This window comes from Hyaena hyaena, unplaced genomic scaffold (assembly GCF_003009895.1).
Source record: "Hyaena hyaena isolate Hyena2069 unplaced genomic scaffold, ASM300989v1 scaffold_234, whole genome shotgun sequence".
Lineage (NCBI taxonomy): Eukaryota > Metazoa > Chordata > Mammalia > Carnivora > Hyaenidae > Hyaena > Hyaena hyaena.
The window spans coordinates 1,341,544-1,358,980 of record NW_024080865.1 but is presented as its reverse complement, the minus strand read 5'-3'; the positions used below and the strand labels follow the sequence as shown (position 1 = coordinate 1,358,980).

General features: G+C 48.2%; 1 protein-coding gene across 1 annotated transcript in view; it reads left to right on the top strand.

Moving 5' to 3' along the window:
* BFSP2 (beaded filament structural protein 2) overlaps positions 1–17,437 on the top strand; it is a 64,227-nt gene that overhangs the window by 20,838 nt on the left and 25,952 nt on the right. The window contains exon 2 of the mRNA XM_039243873.1: positions 14,868–14,950. Coding sequence (XP_039099804.1) covers positions 14,868–14,950 — 83 coding nt within the window. The remainder of the gene's footprint in view (positions 1–14,867; positions 14,951–17,437) is intronic.

Sequence of the window (17,437 nt, the reverse complement as noted above, 5' to 3'; positions counted from 1 at the left end):
ATGAGTTAACATTGTGTTGCTACACGTACATTTTTTTTTTTTTAAGTTTAGTTATTTATTTTGAGAGAAAGTGTGTGCTTGAGCATGGGAGCAGGGGAGGGGTGGAGAGAGAGAATCCCAAGCAGGTTCCACAGTCAGCATAGAGCCCAGTGAGGAGCTCCATCTTACTTAACCATGAGATCATGACTAGGGCCAAAATAAAGAGTCTGACACTCAACTGACTGAGCCACCCAGGCACCCCCGCATACGTTTTTTCTCATCATCTTGAAACCCTGGGGAGCAAGTTTGCTTTTCCCCAGTCTACAGATAGTCTACAGATAGAGTACCACAATCCCCAAGTAACAAAGTCAGGGTTTGAAGCCCTGTCTCTCCAGTCACAGCCCACGGTCTTCCTACGAGTTCTCACTGCCGCACTCGAAAGGGCAAAGGACCTGCCCAGGGCCTGGGCTCAGCCATCACACACTTCTGTGCCTCAGGTCTTCATCTTTCATGATCTCCATGAGCCTTTTGCATTCGAAGACTGTGTCATGGAATTTCTGACTTCAGGTCTCCCGGAAGCAGATGGCAGAGAATTCTGCAGAGCCCCTCCCCTCACCCCCCATGTGGGAGGCAGCCCACAGCTTAGCTCTTCACCTCTTGCTCCCACACTCCATATCTCCTGCAGGCACATGCCTTAAACAAGAATGGGGAAGAAAGAAACCCTATTTAAATAGTGCCATTTAAATGCCATATTAATCTCCAGTGGAGATTAATTAACACAGCTAACATTTATTGGGCACCTACTATATATGCCAGAATTTGTTCTGAGATTCTTGTATATCTTAACTCATTCAACCTCACCACAACCCTATGAGGCCAATACTTTTATGACCCCTTTTTGAAGATGAGGAAACTGAGGTACAGAGCAGTTAAATAACTTTTTCCAAGATCACACATCTAAGCAGTGATGGAGACAAGATGTTGAGTTTGGGCAGTTTGGTTCCAGACCTATGTCCCCAGCTCCACTGAGACAGCCAGGGCTTAAGGCGTCAGTACCCCAGAGGGTTTCTGGGATGCAGAGCAGGAGGCTGAGAAGCACACCTGGCCCAGACGGATTCCCAAGAAGCAGAGCCCAAGTCCGGGATCCTTTAGCGGGGGACGCACTCTGGAGGCGCTCCCAGGAGAGACCAGTAAGGGAGGGTCAGCAAAAGAACCACCTCTGGCCAGGTCTCGGCTTCAGCCTGGCCCTTCGGGAAACTCGGGAGGGAAGTTCCACCTCAGAGCTGCCCCGACCCCTGGCTTTCCCACCCCACACCTGTCCATCATTCCCAGGGCGCCAGTTAGTCCAGGGGAACTGCAAAGCGGGCTCCGGTGGCCTGAGCGCACCGCTCTGAACAGAGCCCAGGTGCAGGCTGTGGGAAGGGAAAGCAGCGGAACCGGAGGGAGGCATGCAAAGGTGGTTTGGAAACCGCCCCCCTCCCCCCCTGGGCTGAGCACTGACTGTCGGCCCCAGCAGCCACTCCTGGATAGGCAAGAAGAGCTCCTCCTTTACTTTAAGCCTCAGCAAGTCCCCAGTGAGAACACCCACCCCTTGACTCTGCCCGCGCACAGGAAACAAATCTTGTCAGAAGGAAGTCTGAGATAACCGTTTCTAAAGGGCCCCCTTAGAGTAAATACGAAGGGTCGCTCCAGTGACTGTGACGGTGACCCTGGCCCACCCACACCTCCGCTGCCACCTGCGCACTGCCTCCCCCACACTCTCGGTTCCCCTCATCCCCACACCTCCTGTCCTGCTCTGCTGGCCTCCAGACCTGAGTCCACAACGAATCTCACTCCATCTTCACTGGAGGCCTTTTCTGGACCTCTGGAGGCTCCTCTCTCCTCTCCACCGTGTCACCATCACCGGGTACCCATCTCTGACCTGCCTTCTCCAGCCAGTCTCCCTCTGCACATTAGGAGTCTAGCACATTCTGTTCACTGTGCTAGATTTCTTTTCCTAGTTCTCTCGTTCTTTTCTTAACTATGAAATATTTCAGGTGTATGAAAACGGGTGCTCACCATCCAGAATTGTCAACCTCCATGTTATTTGCTACAGACCTTTTATATTTAAACAGGAAATCAAAGATTTCAACGGGAATCTCATTTGTGTTCTGTCCTGGTTCCATTCCCCTCCCCGGAGGCCTGCACTGCTCTAAATTTGGCTTTCGATCACTCCCACCAACGTTCTTCCAGTTTTACTATATATGTATAATAAACCCTTTATAGGATTATTTTTACATGATTTTAAACTCGATGTTAAGTTGTATCACACTGTGCATTAGGGTTATCCAGAGAAACAGACCCAATGGGATGTTTGTAGAGAAAGAGATTTATTGTAAGGAATTTGCTCACAGAAGAATGGAGTCTACATGTCCCAGATTAAGGGGTCAGGGGGTTGGAGACCCAGGAAAAAACTAATGTTCCTGTTCAAGTCCAAAGACCATCTGGTGGCAGAATTCCTTCTCTGGGGCAGGGGAGCACTCGATCTTTCTTCATTTAAGGCTTTCAACCCATTGGATGAGGCCAGCTGCCCCAGCCGCCCCCTCCCTTACAGAGGAATATCCACTCTTTTCAGAGGCCACTGATTTACATGCTAATCTCATCCAAAAACACCCTCACAGAAACATCTAGAATAACGGTTGACCAAATCTGACCACTGTGGCCAGTTGACACATAAAATTAATCACCCTGTAATATTTTTTTCTGCAACTTGCTTCTCATTTTGTGTTTGAGATTTATCCATGTTGATAATGGTAGCATTCCATTGTATATGTACCATAGTTTATGAATTTTTCTATTGATAGATGTAGGTTGCTTCCAGTATTCTCTGTCACAAACAGGAGAGGGAATAAACCTTTTAATACACACAGGAGAGCTTCCCTCGGTCAAAGGTGAGCAGACTTTAGATAGGCCGAATCCAAACAGGTACCTGCTTTTACAAATAAAGTCTGATTGGAACACAGTCACATCCACTCATGTACTAATTGCCCACCTCCGCTTTCATCCTACAAGCGCAGGGTGGTGTAGTTGCAACAAAAGCTGTGGGCCCACGTAGCCTGCAATAGTTCCTGTCTGCCCTTTTATGGACAGAGTTTCGGACCCTGCTCCAGGCCAGTACGTAGGAGCAGAGTAGGCCGTGCCCACCATCAGCTTTTATATGGTGTTGCCAAATGGCTCCCCAAAGTGGCTACATGAACTTACATTCTAAAACGGCATGTGACACCGACCTCCAGTTTCTCCACACCCTCCCCTCCCACAGGTATGCCAGTCTGCAGCTTGCAAATCGGTTTCTCATTATTTCATACATTTGCCTCTTTAAACATATATCACTTATTCATTTAACAAACATCCATTAAGGGATTACTGTGTGCCTGGTACTATCAAGATAAAGTGGCCCCATCTCACAAGAGAAGAAATGGAGCCACCTAATGTCAGACTCAAGCATGGTGGTAAGGCAAGGTGGCTGCGTTGCGGGGGGGGGGGGCTTATGCAGCACCGTGAAACATAAGTCGCTGACATTTTTCTGCAGGTCCGAGGATGCTCTTTGGGAAAGAAAGCAATTTGGCCATCTGCCCATAGCTTCTGACAGGTGCACCTACATCATAATTCCTAGCAGAAAGGACCTATATTTCACACAGGCATCAGTAAAGTAGGTTAGTAATTAAGCTGGTTTTGTGTCTTCCCTTTGACCTTGGAAGATAAAACACCTGTGATTACAAGAGAGCACAAGTGTGTGAAAGAGAAACTCCGTAACTGACACAGTGAGAAATCGAGCTTCGTTACTTAAAGTTACCGAGATGGTCAACAAGTATAGGAAAAGGGCGGTGGAGTGTGAGTGAGCTAAATCTTCATTTGTCAGCTGGGAAGTCAGTAAATGACGTCTATGGCTGATAATTCAAACAGTCCAAAACTTGTAGAAATATGGGGCAAGTTCTGGACAAATGTAAAGCAGGAGCTGCTGGGGAATAGGGCTCTGGGACGGACGAGAAGACGTGGGGCAGGGAATGCTTTCCTTTACCAGCATTTCTTTTCAGTTTTGTTTCATTTGTTAGTGTACATGTTACTCTGATACCTTTTAAGTTAAAATGCAAGAAGTACAACATGGAGGACTCCTGCAAGATTTATAGATGAAGTGATATACGTGTAATAACCTCAGACTGGAGTAGGGCTTTGCAGGAATAGAGATTTTGAAAAGTAGCCATCAGGGGTGACTGCGTGGTTCAGTTGGTTGAGCGTCCGACTTCAGCTCAGGTCATGATCTCACAGTTCGTGGGTTTGAGCCCTGCGTTGGGCTCTGTGCTGACAGCTAGCTCAGAGCCTGGAGCCTGCTTCAGATTCTACGTCTCCCTCTCTCTCTGACCCTCCCCTGCTTGCTCTGCTTCTCTCTCTCTCTCAGAAAAAAAAAAAAAAAATTGAAAAAAATTTTTTAAAAAAAGTAGCCATGAGATTTTAGTTGTTGAAGTGGGGAGTCAGGGGGCCATCATTCTCGTCTCTCTCCACTGTTATATGTAGTTTTACCTAGCTGAAATTCCCCATAATAAAAGGTGCCTTTTGAAGGGGGTAAAAGAGAGCATGGGTTGTGGAGTCTAGGAGACACGGACTGAATTCAGCAGGGCTGCGTGGTGCTGTGGGCAACTCTCTGGGTCTCTGTCCTCTCCTGTAATAAACATGCACCCATTTTTTGTGTCTACTGGTGTGGGGTTCATTGGCTGTGAAGGGCTTATCGTGGCATAAAACGTTGTAAGTGCTTTAAAAATGTTGGGATTTGCTTTGCTTTTATATCGGGTTTTATGAAGTTTGGCTCTAAGTTTTGAGTGCTCAGATATCTTACACTAAATTCTATGCATCTCATTACATTTTGCCTTATATGTTTGCGTTATTTTGCATTCCTCAGCTAGCTTACCTCACCTACTGAGTTAACAAATACTTAGTGTCCTTGTGCCAGGGACTGAGCTGGGTGCTGAGGAGGCAGAGATGGGAGACTGTCCCCGTCCCAGGGACACACAGGTCAGCGGTAGAGAAAGAGAAAAAAGTCAGAATAAAATACAGTGCGACAACTGCAGTGAAAGAGATATGCCCGCGGGGGCCTAGGGAGGACAGAGGCTGTCCAGTGCACCTGAGCCGGGGTTTTGAAGGATGGCTAGGAGTTTACCTGGCAGAGAAGGAAAGCATGGAGGCTGGGTGGCATGGTTAGGTCATGACATACAGAGGCAGCAGCATGAGCCGAGGTTCTGAAAGCTGGAAAGGCCTGAGTCTGTTTAGAAAAAATAGCTCAGTTCACAGCAGGAGAGTGAAAAAGAAAGAAACTAACTACAGAGCAAGGCCCAAGTTGTGAGGGTTTATTCAAGAGCATAAATGTGAGTTCAAATTTGCATCGTAGTAAGCTCATTGCAGTAAAAAAGGGAATGGAAGATTAGAAAGCATTCACTCTATATCTAGAAGACAGAGAGAGAGAGAGAAAGAGACCAATCAGCTGGCTGCCCAGACAGAGCCTCCCAGGGTCACTGTATCTTGATGTGCCTGGCACTCAAAACTCAGATTTTGTTAGAACATCTGTAGAAAATTAGGCCCTGAAGGACAGGCTTTCTGATACAGACACCCAGGACCAGGCGGACATTGACACAGTGGTAGCTACTCTTTGGTGGCCAGCACTGGTGGCTGCTGTCCAAACAGAGCTCTCCTGTTTTCCAGGGAGCTGGAGGCAGGATGCTAGGTAAGCTCAGAACCAGTCCTGGGAGGGGTAGAGAGGTTTCCGGGGAAGGTGAGGCCTAAGGAGGTATGTACTCATCAAGACAGAGGGCACCAGAGTGTTCCTGATTGCCCCAAAATGGTTCATAACAACACCCACCAGTTCTGGCCTCTCACCCCAGGCTCATCTGACCCCTTCTACAATAATGTTCTTTCTTCAGACAGAGCACAGTCTGATGATGAGGTCAACTTTTATCTGCAGTGCAGACTCAGAAATATCCACTGTCCTGGCCTCCCGAAGTAAGAACCAACCTTAGCCTCAAGTATCCCTGATCCGCTCCAGATCTCCACCTGCTGTGACTGCACTCAGGGGTGAACTATGCTGGAGAAGGTTCAACTTCTCTATGACATTTTGGCATACTCCCTAACTGCACTTGCAGCTGCAATCTTAACTCCATGTGTTTGGACTTTGTATGGTCCAGCCCTGGGTAGCAATGATGAGGTAAAACCACCAAAGATGACTCAGTTTTGAACCCAGGCTGGGCAGTGGCAGGAAGGAACTGGAGCACATCAATGCAGGGGATCGATGGAGTTCTTACCTGGGAGGTGAGGGAGAGGGAGATGAGGGAGGTGATCTCAGGTTGGAGCCAGGTAGAAACCTCATCTTCCCTGCCTTGGTTCTCCATAGAGAGGCAGCACTATTGCTGGACTCATTCATTCACCCGATACCTACTGTACCAGATCCCTGAGGGACAAAAGAACGAGTCCCATGATCCAGACTGGGAAACTCCAGCATGCAGAGATCAGATGAGGGAGAAAGACCTAGTGAAGGAGACTGAGCAAGAATGGCCAGTGATGTAGGAGGCAGCGTGGGAGAAGAGCTGTGTCATGGCAGCCAAGAGACTAAAGTACATCTTCCATGACAAAGTCGCTTGCAGGTGTAGATGAGTGCAGAGAAGCATCTGTTGGGCTTGGTGGCATGGTGGTCTTCATCACAGTGAAGACACAATTTCAGTGGGGTACTAGGGACAGATCATGACTTCCTGTTCATTTATTGCTAGAACATGTCATGCTGAGCACTCATCCTAAACCTGAAAGTCAAAGAATGTGTAAAGTGTTTCCAGGGACTCATCTACCCTGCCACTGCACCAGCCAAGTCTCATTTCCCAGGGGCCCAGTCTTGCCCCCCTCCTCCCCGCACCTGCAGCTCTAGTTGCTGGGATGCCAATATCTTTAACTTCTAATAAAGCATTAATTGTCCCCTTGGGCCCAAATGATAACCCTTCTAAAAATGCTGCTTGTCCTTGCCTTTTTAAAACACAATGAGGGTCAAATTCCTCCCTTGCCACCAGCAGCATCATTTATTTTAGTAACCATGCCCACAGCCAGGGATACAGCAATAAGAAGGGATAAGTTCCTCATCATCATAGTACCAGTGACCAGGGCTCTTTTCAAATGACTCTGGACAGGAAAAACTGAAAGAAAGAAAAAAAAGCCACTAGATGGAAGTCTTCACTCAACTGCCAGCTCAGAGGAGCAGGAACAGTGCCAGGCTGCACACACCGATCAGATCCATTCACCAGTCATTGGCCAAATGCTCTGTCCTAAGACACGTAACAGTGATAATAATGGCAGCCATGCATGGGATGCCTACTCTATGCCAGGCAGTCAGCCAAGTGCTTTACCTTCTGTGGTTCATTTAATTCTCACATCTTCCCTAGGAGGTAGGGGGTAATATTGTCCTCATTTTATGGACGAGGAGACTGAATCTTAGAATTGTCCGAGCAACTAGCCCAAGCTGGTGAGTGGAGGAGGTGGGTCCATGACTGATGTCATTGTTTGCTAGGTGTGGTGCACAGATCAGGGTGTGGCTCTGAGGCATGATTGATCTAAGGAGGGAGGAAAAGGGTCATCAAAGGCACCATGCACCCAGTAGCCCAGGCTAAAACTTAGAAGTCATCCTCAATTACTTTCTTTCCCTCTTTCCATCACTGCTCCATCACCAAAACCCATCTGTTCCATCCACAAGGTAAGTCTGTTTCTCTTCAAGGCCTCGATGACCACCCTAGTCAAAGCCACCATCATCTCCCTTGGGCTTTCACAGAGCATCCTAGCTGAGCCCTCAGTGTGAGCCTCCTACAAACTCCACTTCCCTCAGAATTCAGGGGACCCACTTACTGCACAGATCACACCTCTGCCCTGCTCAAAACCTTTCACTGGATACCCAACAAATTCCGCCTCCCTTCCTTTGCTCCCAAGGCCTTCACTCCATGTCTGGCCTTTGCCTACCTTTCTTTTTTTTTTTTTTTTTTTTATGTTTTTTTCTTTTCTAGGGGAGAGAGAGAGAGACAGCGTGAGCAGGGGAGGGTCAGAGAGAGAGGGAGTCACAGACTGAAACAGGCTCCAGGCTCTGAGCTGGCAGTCAGCACAGAGCCCGACGCGGGGCTCGAACCCACGAACCGCGAGATCATGACCTAAGCGAAAGTCAGACGCTTAACCGACTAAGCCACCCAGGCGCCCCCTTTGCCTGCCTTTCTAATGGCATCCCCTACAGTGGCTGCCGATTCCCCTACAATCAACACAGGCTGGCACAGAGGAAAGAATAATTGTGTGCTGAAGAAATGAAGGCAAGAATGAGTAGATAAATTAAAAAGCTTTGCAGAGGGAGGCATGTTTGAACCAAGCATTAATGTAGGGGAAGGTTTCTCAGGCAGCAAGGCCTCAGGGTGTGAGGTGGTAAAACGGGGTGCCCTGGGTTTACGCAACGACACGGACAAGGACACGGAGGAGTGCCAGGAGCGGTCTGGGAGGCAGCATGAGCAGGACTGGAGGAAGGTCTGTGCACACCTGCTGTTCTCCAAGCCAAGTGTGCACTGTGAGACCCTGGAAAGCTTTTCAAACACAGATCATCAGGCCGCCCTCCAGAGACTGACTCAGACGTCTGAGGTAGGGTCTGAGAGTCTACATTTCCCAAAAGTTTCAGGTGGTGCTGATGCTGCTGGTCGGGGGACCACACTTTGAGAACCACCTGTATAAAGTGTGCTAAGGAATCCTCCACGCAGAGGCGAGAGGAAGACCGTTCCAGGGAGGTACCTAAGGGAGCTGCACGCCACGCCAAAGTGACATGGGCCAGTAGTGAGCCCACCCTTGCCCCTCCCTGCGCCACCCTTCTCAGAACAAAGCCTGTGCCTTACTTGACTTCCGGCTGCCTGTCCCCTTGGTACTCAGCCCCACTGCTCTCCACTGAACTGTATGCTTCGAAGGTGTCTTTTGTTTCTCACTCCAGCCAGACTTCCAAATCCTGAATCCTAGTGCCTCAAGACCACCTGACCTCACACCCAATTCTCACTGATGCTGCTATGAAAATCAGTGTCTCTTTAAAAAAAAAAAAAAGTTTATTTTGAGAGAGAGAGAGAGTGAACAGGGGAGGGGCAGAGAGAGAGAAAGAGAGAGAGAGAGAATCCCATATAGGCTCTGCACTGTCAGAGCAGAGCCCGATGCAGGGCTCCACCTCACAAAGAGTGAGATCATGACCTGAGCTGAAATCAAGAGTCAGATGCTCAACCGACTGAGGCACCCAGGCGCCCCTCAGTGTCTTTTTTTACCAGGAGACCTGGTGTTAAATCGTGTTGCACAGAGGGAACGATACTCACATGCTGATGGTAGGAGTCAGCTCTGGGCAGAAGGAGGGAGAGGAGGAGGCAATGTCATCCCCTCTGGCCTTCCCAGCACACCACATGCGAGCTGCCAGCCGCCCACCCTTTCGGTTCACCTTCCAGTGCAACACGTACCTTGGTTCTGACTTTCTTCCCATTAGAAAAGAGGGCAGGAGTCATTCCAGGGTTATGAGCAAGTACGCTTGTACTCACAGCCTCAGCCCTGTGACTACATATTCCTATTTGATATTTGTATTCCCTTCGCTCCTGGAAAGAAAAGACGACCCGATAGGTGAAGTGAATTTTCATCCACCTCAAGCATAAATCTGAGAGGACCAGATAGCAAATGTGCAATGTGCATTTCCCTCCATTTTAAATGCAGAGACATTTCTACTGCAAGGTCTGACAGCAAAGTGCTCGCTCTGCAGAATTTCTCCAGGCCTTCCAAGTTGGTTCCCCTGGTCTGCTCAGCTCCACTCAGCTTACGGGGATCAGAGATGCAAGTTCAGGAGACTGACGTGGAAGGTGGTTTGGTCTGGTTTGATTTGGTGAGCTGCCTCACGCCAGTGGGCATCAGGAAGATATCCCTTTCTCTCCGTGATGCAGCCCAAACGGGAACCACGATTCCTGGCTGTTCCATTACAGGAAAAAGACAGAAGACAGTCCTTCAAAATGAGCCTCTCTCTTGACTCTGATGAGCCCTTTAGTTTCCAAAGCTTATGACAAAATATGCACTCTTTGGAGTCGCATTGACCTGGCTTGGCGTTCTGGCTCCACCTTGCTCCATCCGCGTGATTTGGGGCAATTTCCATATGGCCTTGGTACCCTCCTCCGTAAAATAGGTGTATTGCTATCGGGGCTGAATATCAGGAGCATTTAGTGAAGTCATGAGTGTTAAGGACTCAGTAGCATGTGCGGCCCAGCCACCGAGCTAGTATCTGTGTGACAATCAGCTTTCCATAAATAAGAGGCTCCACTTTACTGTTTGACAATTTCCCTGGTGTAAATACTCTTACCACAACTGATATGAAGCGACCAACATGCTGTCACTGAATGCAGGCTTGAGAAGAGATGCAGGAAGCCTACCTTATCCAGTGTTCCCACTGTGCAGATACGACAGAGGGAAATAACCTCACGAGCAGGGATGACAGCCAAACATAGGAAGTGATGAGTAATTATGTATGACCTTTGTATTTTGAGCACTTATTAACGGTGTTTTTCATGTAATTTATTTAATTGTAAGCTCATATAATTAAAGTGTTCACGATGGCTGTGTTTAACCATGGGGTCCCAAAACTCTGAGGTATTGACCAGCCTGCCCCGGGGAGCCAGGATGAGCCAGCCCCAGCATGTGGGCCGGGCACACCCGTAGGTGGTCAGGGCATGGCCTCCCTCTGCAGTTCCCATCCTCAGCCCTGGGGAGGACTTCACGACGCTTTCCCAGCTGGGGAGACAAAGAGTCTGTGCCCCAGCAGGCTCCGTGCTTTACTCTGGACCTTGGATATCATCGTCATCCTCAGCCCGCGCTAAACCTCGGCTAAGGTCCCAGCCCTCCTCATGCTGCCTGACCGGCCCTTTCTACAGTGGAGGGGGCTGTGCCACCATGAACTCCAGACAGGACGCCCCTCTGCTAGGCTGAGGGGCCCACAAGAGAACAGTGAAGGGCTCGATGGCTGAGCTGGGGGCTGGCAGTTTATTTTAAGAGCCTTCTGTGAAGGAGATGGGGAAGCATGGACAGCAACTGTGTTTTGGCAAGTCAGGACCTATAATTAGCCTCTGCTTGAGGCTCAAATAAGCCCCTGATTGTCACTAAACAACAGCTAGAGCAGGAAGGCCTCCAGCTTCCCTGAGCCCAGTGCCACACGAGCTGCCTAGAACAGACATTTGGACGGAACTACCCCATCTGCTGTCCAGTTTACCCCAGGAAGCGCTCCTGTCCCTGTCAACCCCAACTGAGAAGGAGGGCCACTGAGCGGCCGACCCCTCACCTCGGCCCATCATGGAGCAGCTGGCATTTCCTACCAGACGCCTTCATGGCTGGCTCCCTGCCACCGCTGATGCACAAAGCGCTTGCTATCAACTAGTGGAGTGTTACAGACGCAAGCACCGGCTACTCTTGCAGCTGGGCAAAGCAAAGGCTGGAAGGAAATACAACATACACAGATGCCGGCGGTGCTTACCCTGAATGGCAGGACTTGGGTGATTGCATTTTCCACCATCTTTCTGTTTGTCCTGCATCATAGGACTCTAAATACGCATTTCCAACATAGGCTCCAGACTGTTGCTTGGTGTGTACTTTTTCTGCCAAACCCCAGGGCCCAAATTTAAAAAGCAGAAACAAACAGACAAAATTAAGCTGTACCAAAGTGAATAATTTTTTTAAAACTGAATTTAAAGAAAATTTTTTTTTAATATTTATTTATTCTTGAGAGAGAGAGAGACAGAGCACACACACGAGAGAGGGGCAGAGAGAGAGGGAGACACAGAATCTGAAGCAGGCTCCAGGCTATGAGCAGTCAACACAGAGCCCGACAAGGGGTTCGAACTCACATACCATGAGATCATGACCTGAGCTAAAGTCAGATGTTTAACCGACTGAGCCACCCAAGTGCCCCCCAAGGTGAAGAATTTTAAGAATTTAAGCTTCAGGGTCCCTCACTCACGCACAATCCTTTGTATTAGTTTTTATTTTTTTCTTTTCCTTTTTTTATAATAGTTTATTGTCAAGTTGGCTTCCATATAACACCCAGTGCTCATCCCCACAAGTGCCTTCCTCCATGCCCATCTCCCCTTTCCCCTCCCCCCACCCTATCTGCCCTCAGTTTGTTCTTGGCATTCAAAAGTCTCTCATGGTTTGCCTCCCTCCCTGTCCCCAACTATTTTTCCCCTTCTTCTCACCCATGGTTCTCCGTTAAGTTCCTCCTAATCCTTCTATATGTGCAAACATATGATATTTGTCCTTCTCTGCCTGACTTATTTTGCTCAGCATAACAGCCTCAAGGTGCATCCATGTTGCTACACATGGCCAGATTTCATTGTTTCTCACTGCCATGTAGTATTCCATGGTATAGATAAACCACATCTTCTTGATCCATTCGTCCGTTGATGGACACTTAGGCTCTTTCCATGTTTTGGCTACTGTGGAGAGTGCTGCTATGAACATTGGGGTACATGTGCTCCTATGCCTCAGCACTCCTGTATCCCTTGGGTAAATTCCTAGCAGTGCTATTCTTTTTCTTAAAGGCAATCTCCCAAATTTCATAAGGTCCAGGTCCCACATCTGCCTACAGCTGCCCCCGCATGGCTACCTTGTCTAAAGAGACCATAAAGCCGCCTTCTCTAACATCCATAGTTGTGGGGCCAGCAGTCTAGACCCCAGTTGTGATTTGATGTCCTGGCCTAGAGTGGGATGTGTGCTCAGCGTCATCTCGAGAAGTTCAGCAGCATGACTGCCTTTGGCTTCAAGTTTGACATCTGCAAAGTGTCATCCAAAGTCTGGAAAGGGGGCTCCTGAACGTGAGGGTCACAACTGTGTGCAGGAGCTTGAAGAGAGGGCTGAGCCAGACCAGCCAAAGCCAGTCCTCAGGGAGGCCTCACACAGCCATAGCCCTTTAGATGTATTATATTCAACAATATTAACTGTGTTTTCTTTTTCCCTGTATTCTTGGTGCTCTGGCATCTAGGGCCTCACTATTAGCCTCTCACAGAGCTAGCTAATCTTAGAGATAATAAGCCACTTGCAGAACATGCTTTTGATATGCAAACCAGCCAATCTGGGTCCATACCCAACCTGCCTTCTCTTTCCTGTGCTCACACTCCGGGAGGCAATATTCCTCTGTCCTAGTCATGCCAGGTGGCTGGGGACCATCCCAGGGGCCCAGAGATCGCTGAAATGATTCAAACTACCCAATTCTAAACCTGCTCAGCTACTTACCTTGCCTCACCCATTCCTTCCCATGAAAACCATAATAAACGCTTTGCCTGCACTTTCCCTTCATCCTTTTGCGACCAAACCTTCTACTTCTTCATATGGCCCTGCCTGGTGTGGCTGCCTCTCCCCTTGGGAACTGTGAGTAACATCTTTTCAAGGTCATCTTTTCAAGGTCTCCTGATCTGTTGGCCCCACCATACCTAACTAAAAACAAAATCCCTGGGGGCTTCTGAGGAATAGGAATGACCTCCAGATCTGGGGACAGGGGAAGGAGGGGAGCGGCTCACCTCTGGTCGCACCATTCATTCATGCATGCATTCATTCAGCAGGTATTGATGAAATGTCTACCATGAGCCAGGCTTTGGGGACCTAGCAGTTAACAAGGAGGTGACCCTGGGGAGGGGCCAAGTCAACACAGTGGGCTAGGACGGAGAGAGGACAGGGGTGGGCCAAGGCCCAGCCACAGTGAGAGTAGTGATTTGTGTCCTGCCTTGCTCCTGTGGGGATGTGCTATCTTGTTTCATTGAATTTCCCTCCAGCAAATCTGATCTTCTCTTGGCTCCAGCCCGGCCCTGGGGGACCCTGGGGAACAGGCAAATGAGGGTCTCTCCCCTCCCACTTCTTTCTCAGTTCATGCCATCTCTGCCCTCTGGTGCTGGAAGACCCCCAGCTCAATGAAGAGCTTATAACTCATTCACATCCAAGTACAAAAGGACTGAAAACAGCTTAAAACAGTGACTTGCATCCTTCTAAAGTAACTGTCCTCTTACCCCCCAAACTGAAGATTATAGAGAAGCCACATATATAATATATATGTTTCTCAGGTTAAGGAGAGAATTACCCCCCGCCCCCAACCCCCACCTATGAGGGACTCTATAGGGTTTGGGGAGCCAGTTTTGAAAAACCTCTCTTCATGGCTCCAGGAAACCCCAAACTGTATGCACAGTGTATCTGTGTTCATATGTATGTTTTGAGGGTGAATGAAATTCTAGACCCACGTTGCCCAATACAGTGGCCATTGGTCACAAGTGGCTATTTAAGGTTAAATGAAATTTAAATGAAATGAAATTTTCAGTTCCTCAGTCATCCTTGCCACATCTTGGGTGTTCAGTAGCCTCATGTGGCCACCGTGACGGTGCATATATCACCATCACCACAGAACGTGGTGGACAGCACTGACCTAAAGATTTCATCAGCCTTTCAAAGGCACCCATGACCAGAAAATGTTATGAGACACTAAGTCACACCAGTGAAACTTCATTTAAGGAGCCAGAAGCTTCCCTGGTAGAGTTGAAAGCTCAGCATTATGACGAGGCTGTGAACAAGTCTGCCTTTGAGTAATATTATAGCTCCAAAAATCCAACTCTAAAGGCTCTTAAAAGACATCCAAATTTTATGCTTTGTGGTTTATCTCCTCCCCACTTCTTTGGAGAGAAACAGTTGAACTCTAAAAATATTTACTGTAAGAAAAATGCTCTATTCCCAGAACCTCTGTGCCCAGTGCGAATCATGGTGAGAAGTGAGGGAAGGTGGTCCAGCGACCTTGTCTCCTCTGATGTGTGCAATCTTTCTAGGTGGGCGAGGCGGTCTTGGAAAATGCCCGGCTCATGCTTCAGACAGAGAATATCCAGGCGGGTGCCGATGACTTTAAAGAGAGGTAACTTCTTTTTTTTTTTTTTTTTTTAAGTTTATTTATTTTGAGAGCGCATGCACAGGGGAGGGGGGGAAGAGCAGAGAGAGAGAGAGAGAGAGAGACGGAGCATCCCAGACCTGACACAGGGCTCGATCCCACAAACTGTGAGATCATGACCTGAGCCAAAATCAAGAGTCAAACACTTAACTGTTGGAGCCACCCAGGCACCCTGAGAGGTAACTTCTGCAGCAAGGGGGAGAGTCCCTCCGCACCTTCAGACCACTAGGCAACTTGGGGACTGCTACTCTGGGGCCTGTAGCATGCACTTCCAGTGGCGCAGAAAGCTGGAGTGGGATAGTAGAAGCCCCGGGAGAATCCAGAGGAAAGATCGTGCAGCTCAAACCCTCCTTATAGACACAAACTAGGTCCCAGGGCTGAGACTTTGCCCAGTGTCACCTGGTTCAGGGTAGCGATTCTGACGGTAGTATGTTGCAGAACCACCAGGAGGTCTTCTAGAAAACAGGTTGCTGTGCCCCACCCGCTGAGTTTCTGACCAGTCATCTCGAGTGGGGCCCCAAATTTACATTCCTCGTGAGTTCCCCAAGAAGCTGATCCCGCTGGTCCTGGGGCCCCATGTGCAGAGGTGCTGGTTTTGAGCAGTTTCTCAATTGCGGCCGCATGTCGGAATGACCTGGGCACTTAAAGCTGCCAACATGCAAGCTGCACAGACACATTAAACCACCGCCCCCGGGGGTGGGGCCCAGGCCTCAGTAGTTTTAACTCACCAGCCTTGAAAAACATCTCTTGGAAGTCTAATACATAGTCTAATACAGTGTTTCCTAAAATATGGTGTGTATACCACTGATGAAAGATAAACATTTTGTTGTTAATAGTTATGTATTTTTATAGTTAACCTTCTATTTATGACTCATGAAACTTTTTTCCCACTATAGTAGTATAATTTATAGTAGCAATTTAAAATTTATTTAATACAAAGAGCTTTTAAAGTTTGCTGACTTAACATTTAATTTTTAAATAGATAAATTTAAGGAAATATATAAAGTAATAATGATAGGAGAGAGACACATTTAGGGCAAAATCACAACGGTGAGTGAGGTTTGGGAAACACTGGTCTAATGGAGAAGTGAAATGAATAAGACCTTTCATTGATGAACATGGCGGTTTTGAGAATATTCTGTGGAGAAGGTGCTCTGGATGTTGGGTGATTAGATGGGTGATGGGATAGTTATTCAAGGAACATTTCCTTAAATCGATAAAGACAAAGAGGAAAGGCATATAGTTGGGAGTCTTTGGGGAAGACAGTGGATAGGATAGGGAAGGATGTATCATCATGATGAAAAGGAAAATCTCTACCATGTCCTCAGACCCAGAGTCGTTTCCTTTCTCTAAGGCCAAGCTTCGCCATCTGATACAAGGATCTCCAGTAGTGGCTACTCTCGAGTCAAGGAAACTCTCAATCATCTGGGTTGCTGTCTTGGACAACACAATGCTAGCCAAGGTCGCAGGAGCACAAAAAAGTGAAGCCATCATCTAGCCACTGACAGCTGACTGCACAGTTAAAGATAGATGCCAAGAGACATGAAACCATTTGTGCTAAATTTAAGATAGAACTTAATTTTTTTTTAAATGTTTTTATTTCTGAGACAGCGTGAGCAGGGAAGGTCAGCGAGAGAGGGAGATACAGAATCTGAAACAGGCTCCATGCTCTGAGCTGTCAGTCAGCACAAAGCCCTACATGGGGCTCGAACCCACGAACTATGAGATCATGACCTGAGCCGAAGTCGGACGCTCAACCGACTGAGCCACCCAGGTGCCCCAAGATAGAACTTAATTAAGGGTGAAGTTAAGGTAGGATCTAAGCAACATTTCTTTCATTCATTCATTTATTCATTCATTCATTCTGCATTCATACATGCCTTCATTCAGCCATTCACCAGAGTAGCAGGGGCTTGGTCTCTTTTGTTCCCAGTGTGTTACCAACACCTGTAACATTGCCAGGCACAAGATAGACGCCCAACACATAGTTGTGGAATTAGTGAATGAATGAATGAATTCAACAAGGGTTTGAATGTCTGCCAGGCCCCTTGCCATTACTGGGGATGAAGTGAATGGAACCTCAAGGAGTTCATAGTTCAGTGTCAAAGACAGAGGAGCGAACAGACAGTAGCATCACCGGGTGGTTGTGCCATCACTGAGAAAAGCACAGGTGGGGTGGGGACATTTAGTCTGGCCAGGGAGGGTTGACCAAAGAGGTGATGCCTGGTTTGGGTCCCAAGCTCGTGCAGGAGTTGAGCAGGCCAATACAGGAGGCACGAATTTCCAGGCAGAGAGGGCAGTATGTGCTAAGGCAGGAAGACATGAGAAAGCATGGTACATTCGTGGCCACCAAGTAGCTCATTATAACTGGAGCACGTGCAGCAAAGAAAGAGGGACAACCAATGGGACTTGAAAAACAGGGAGACACCAAATCCCGGAGGACCATGTCAGCCA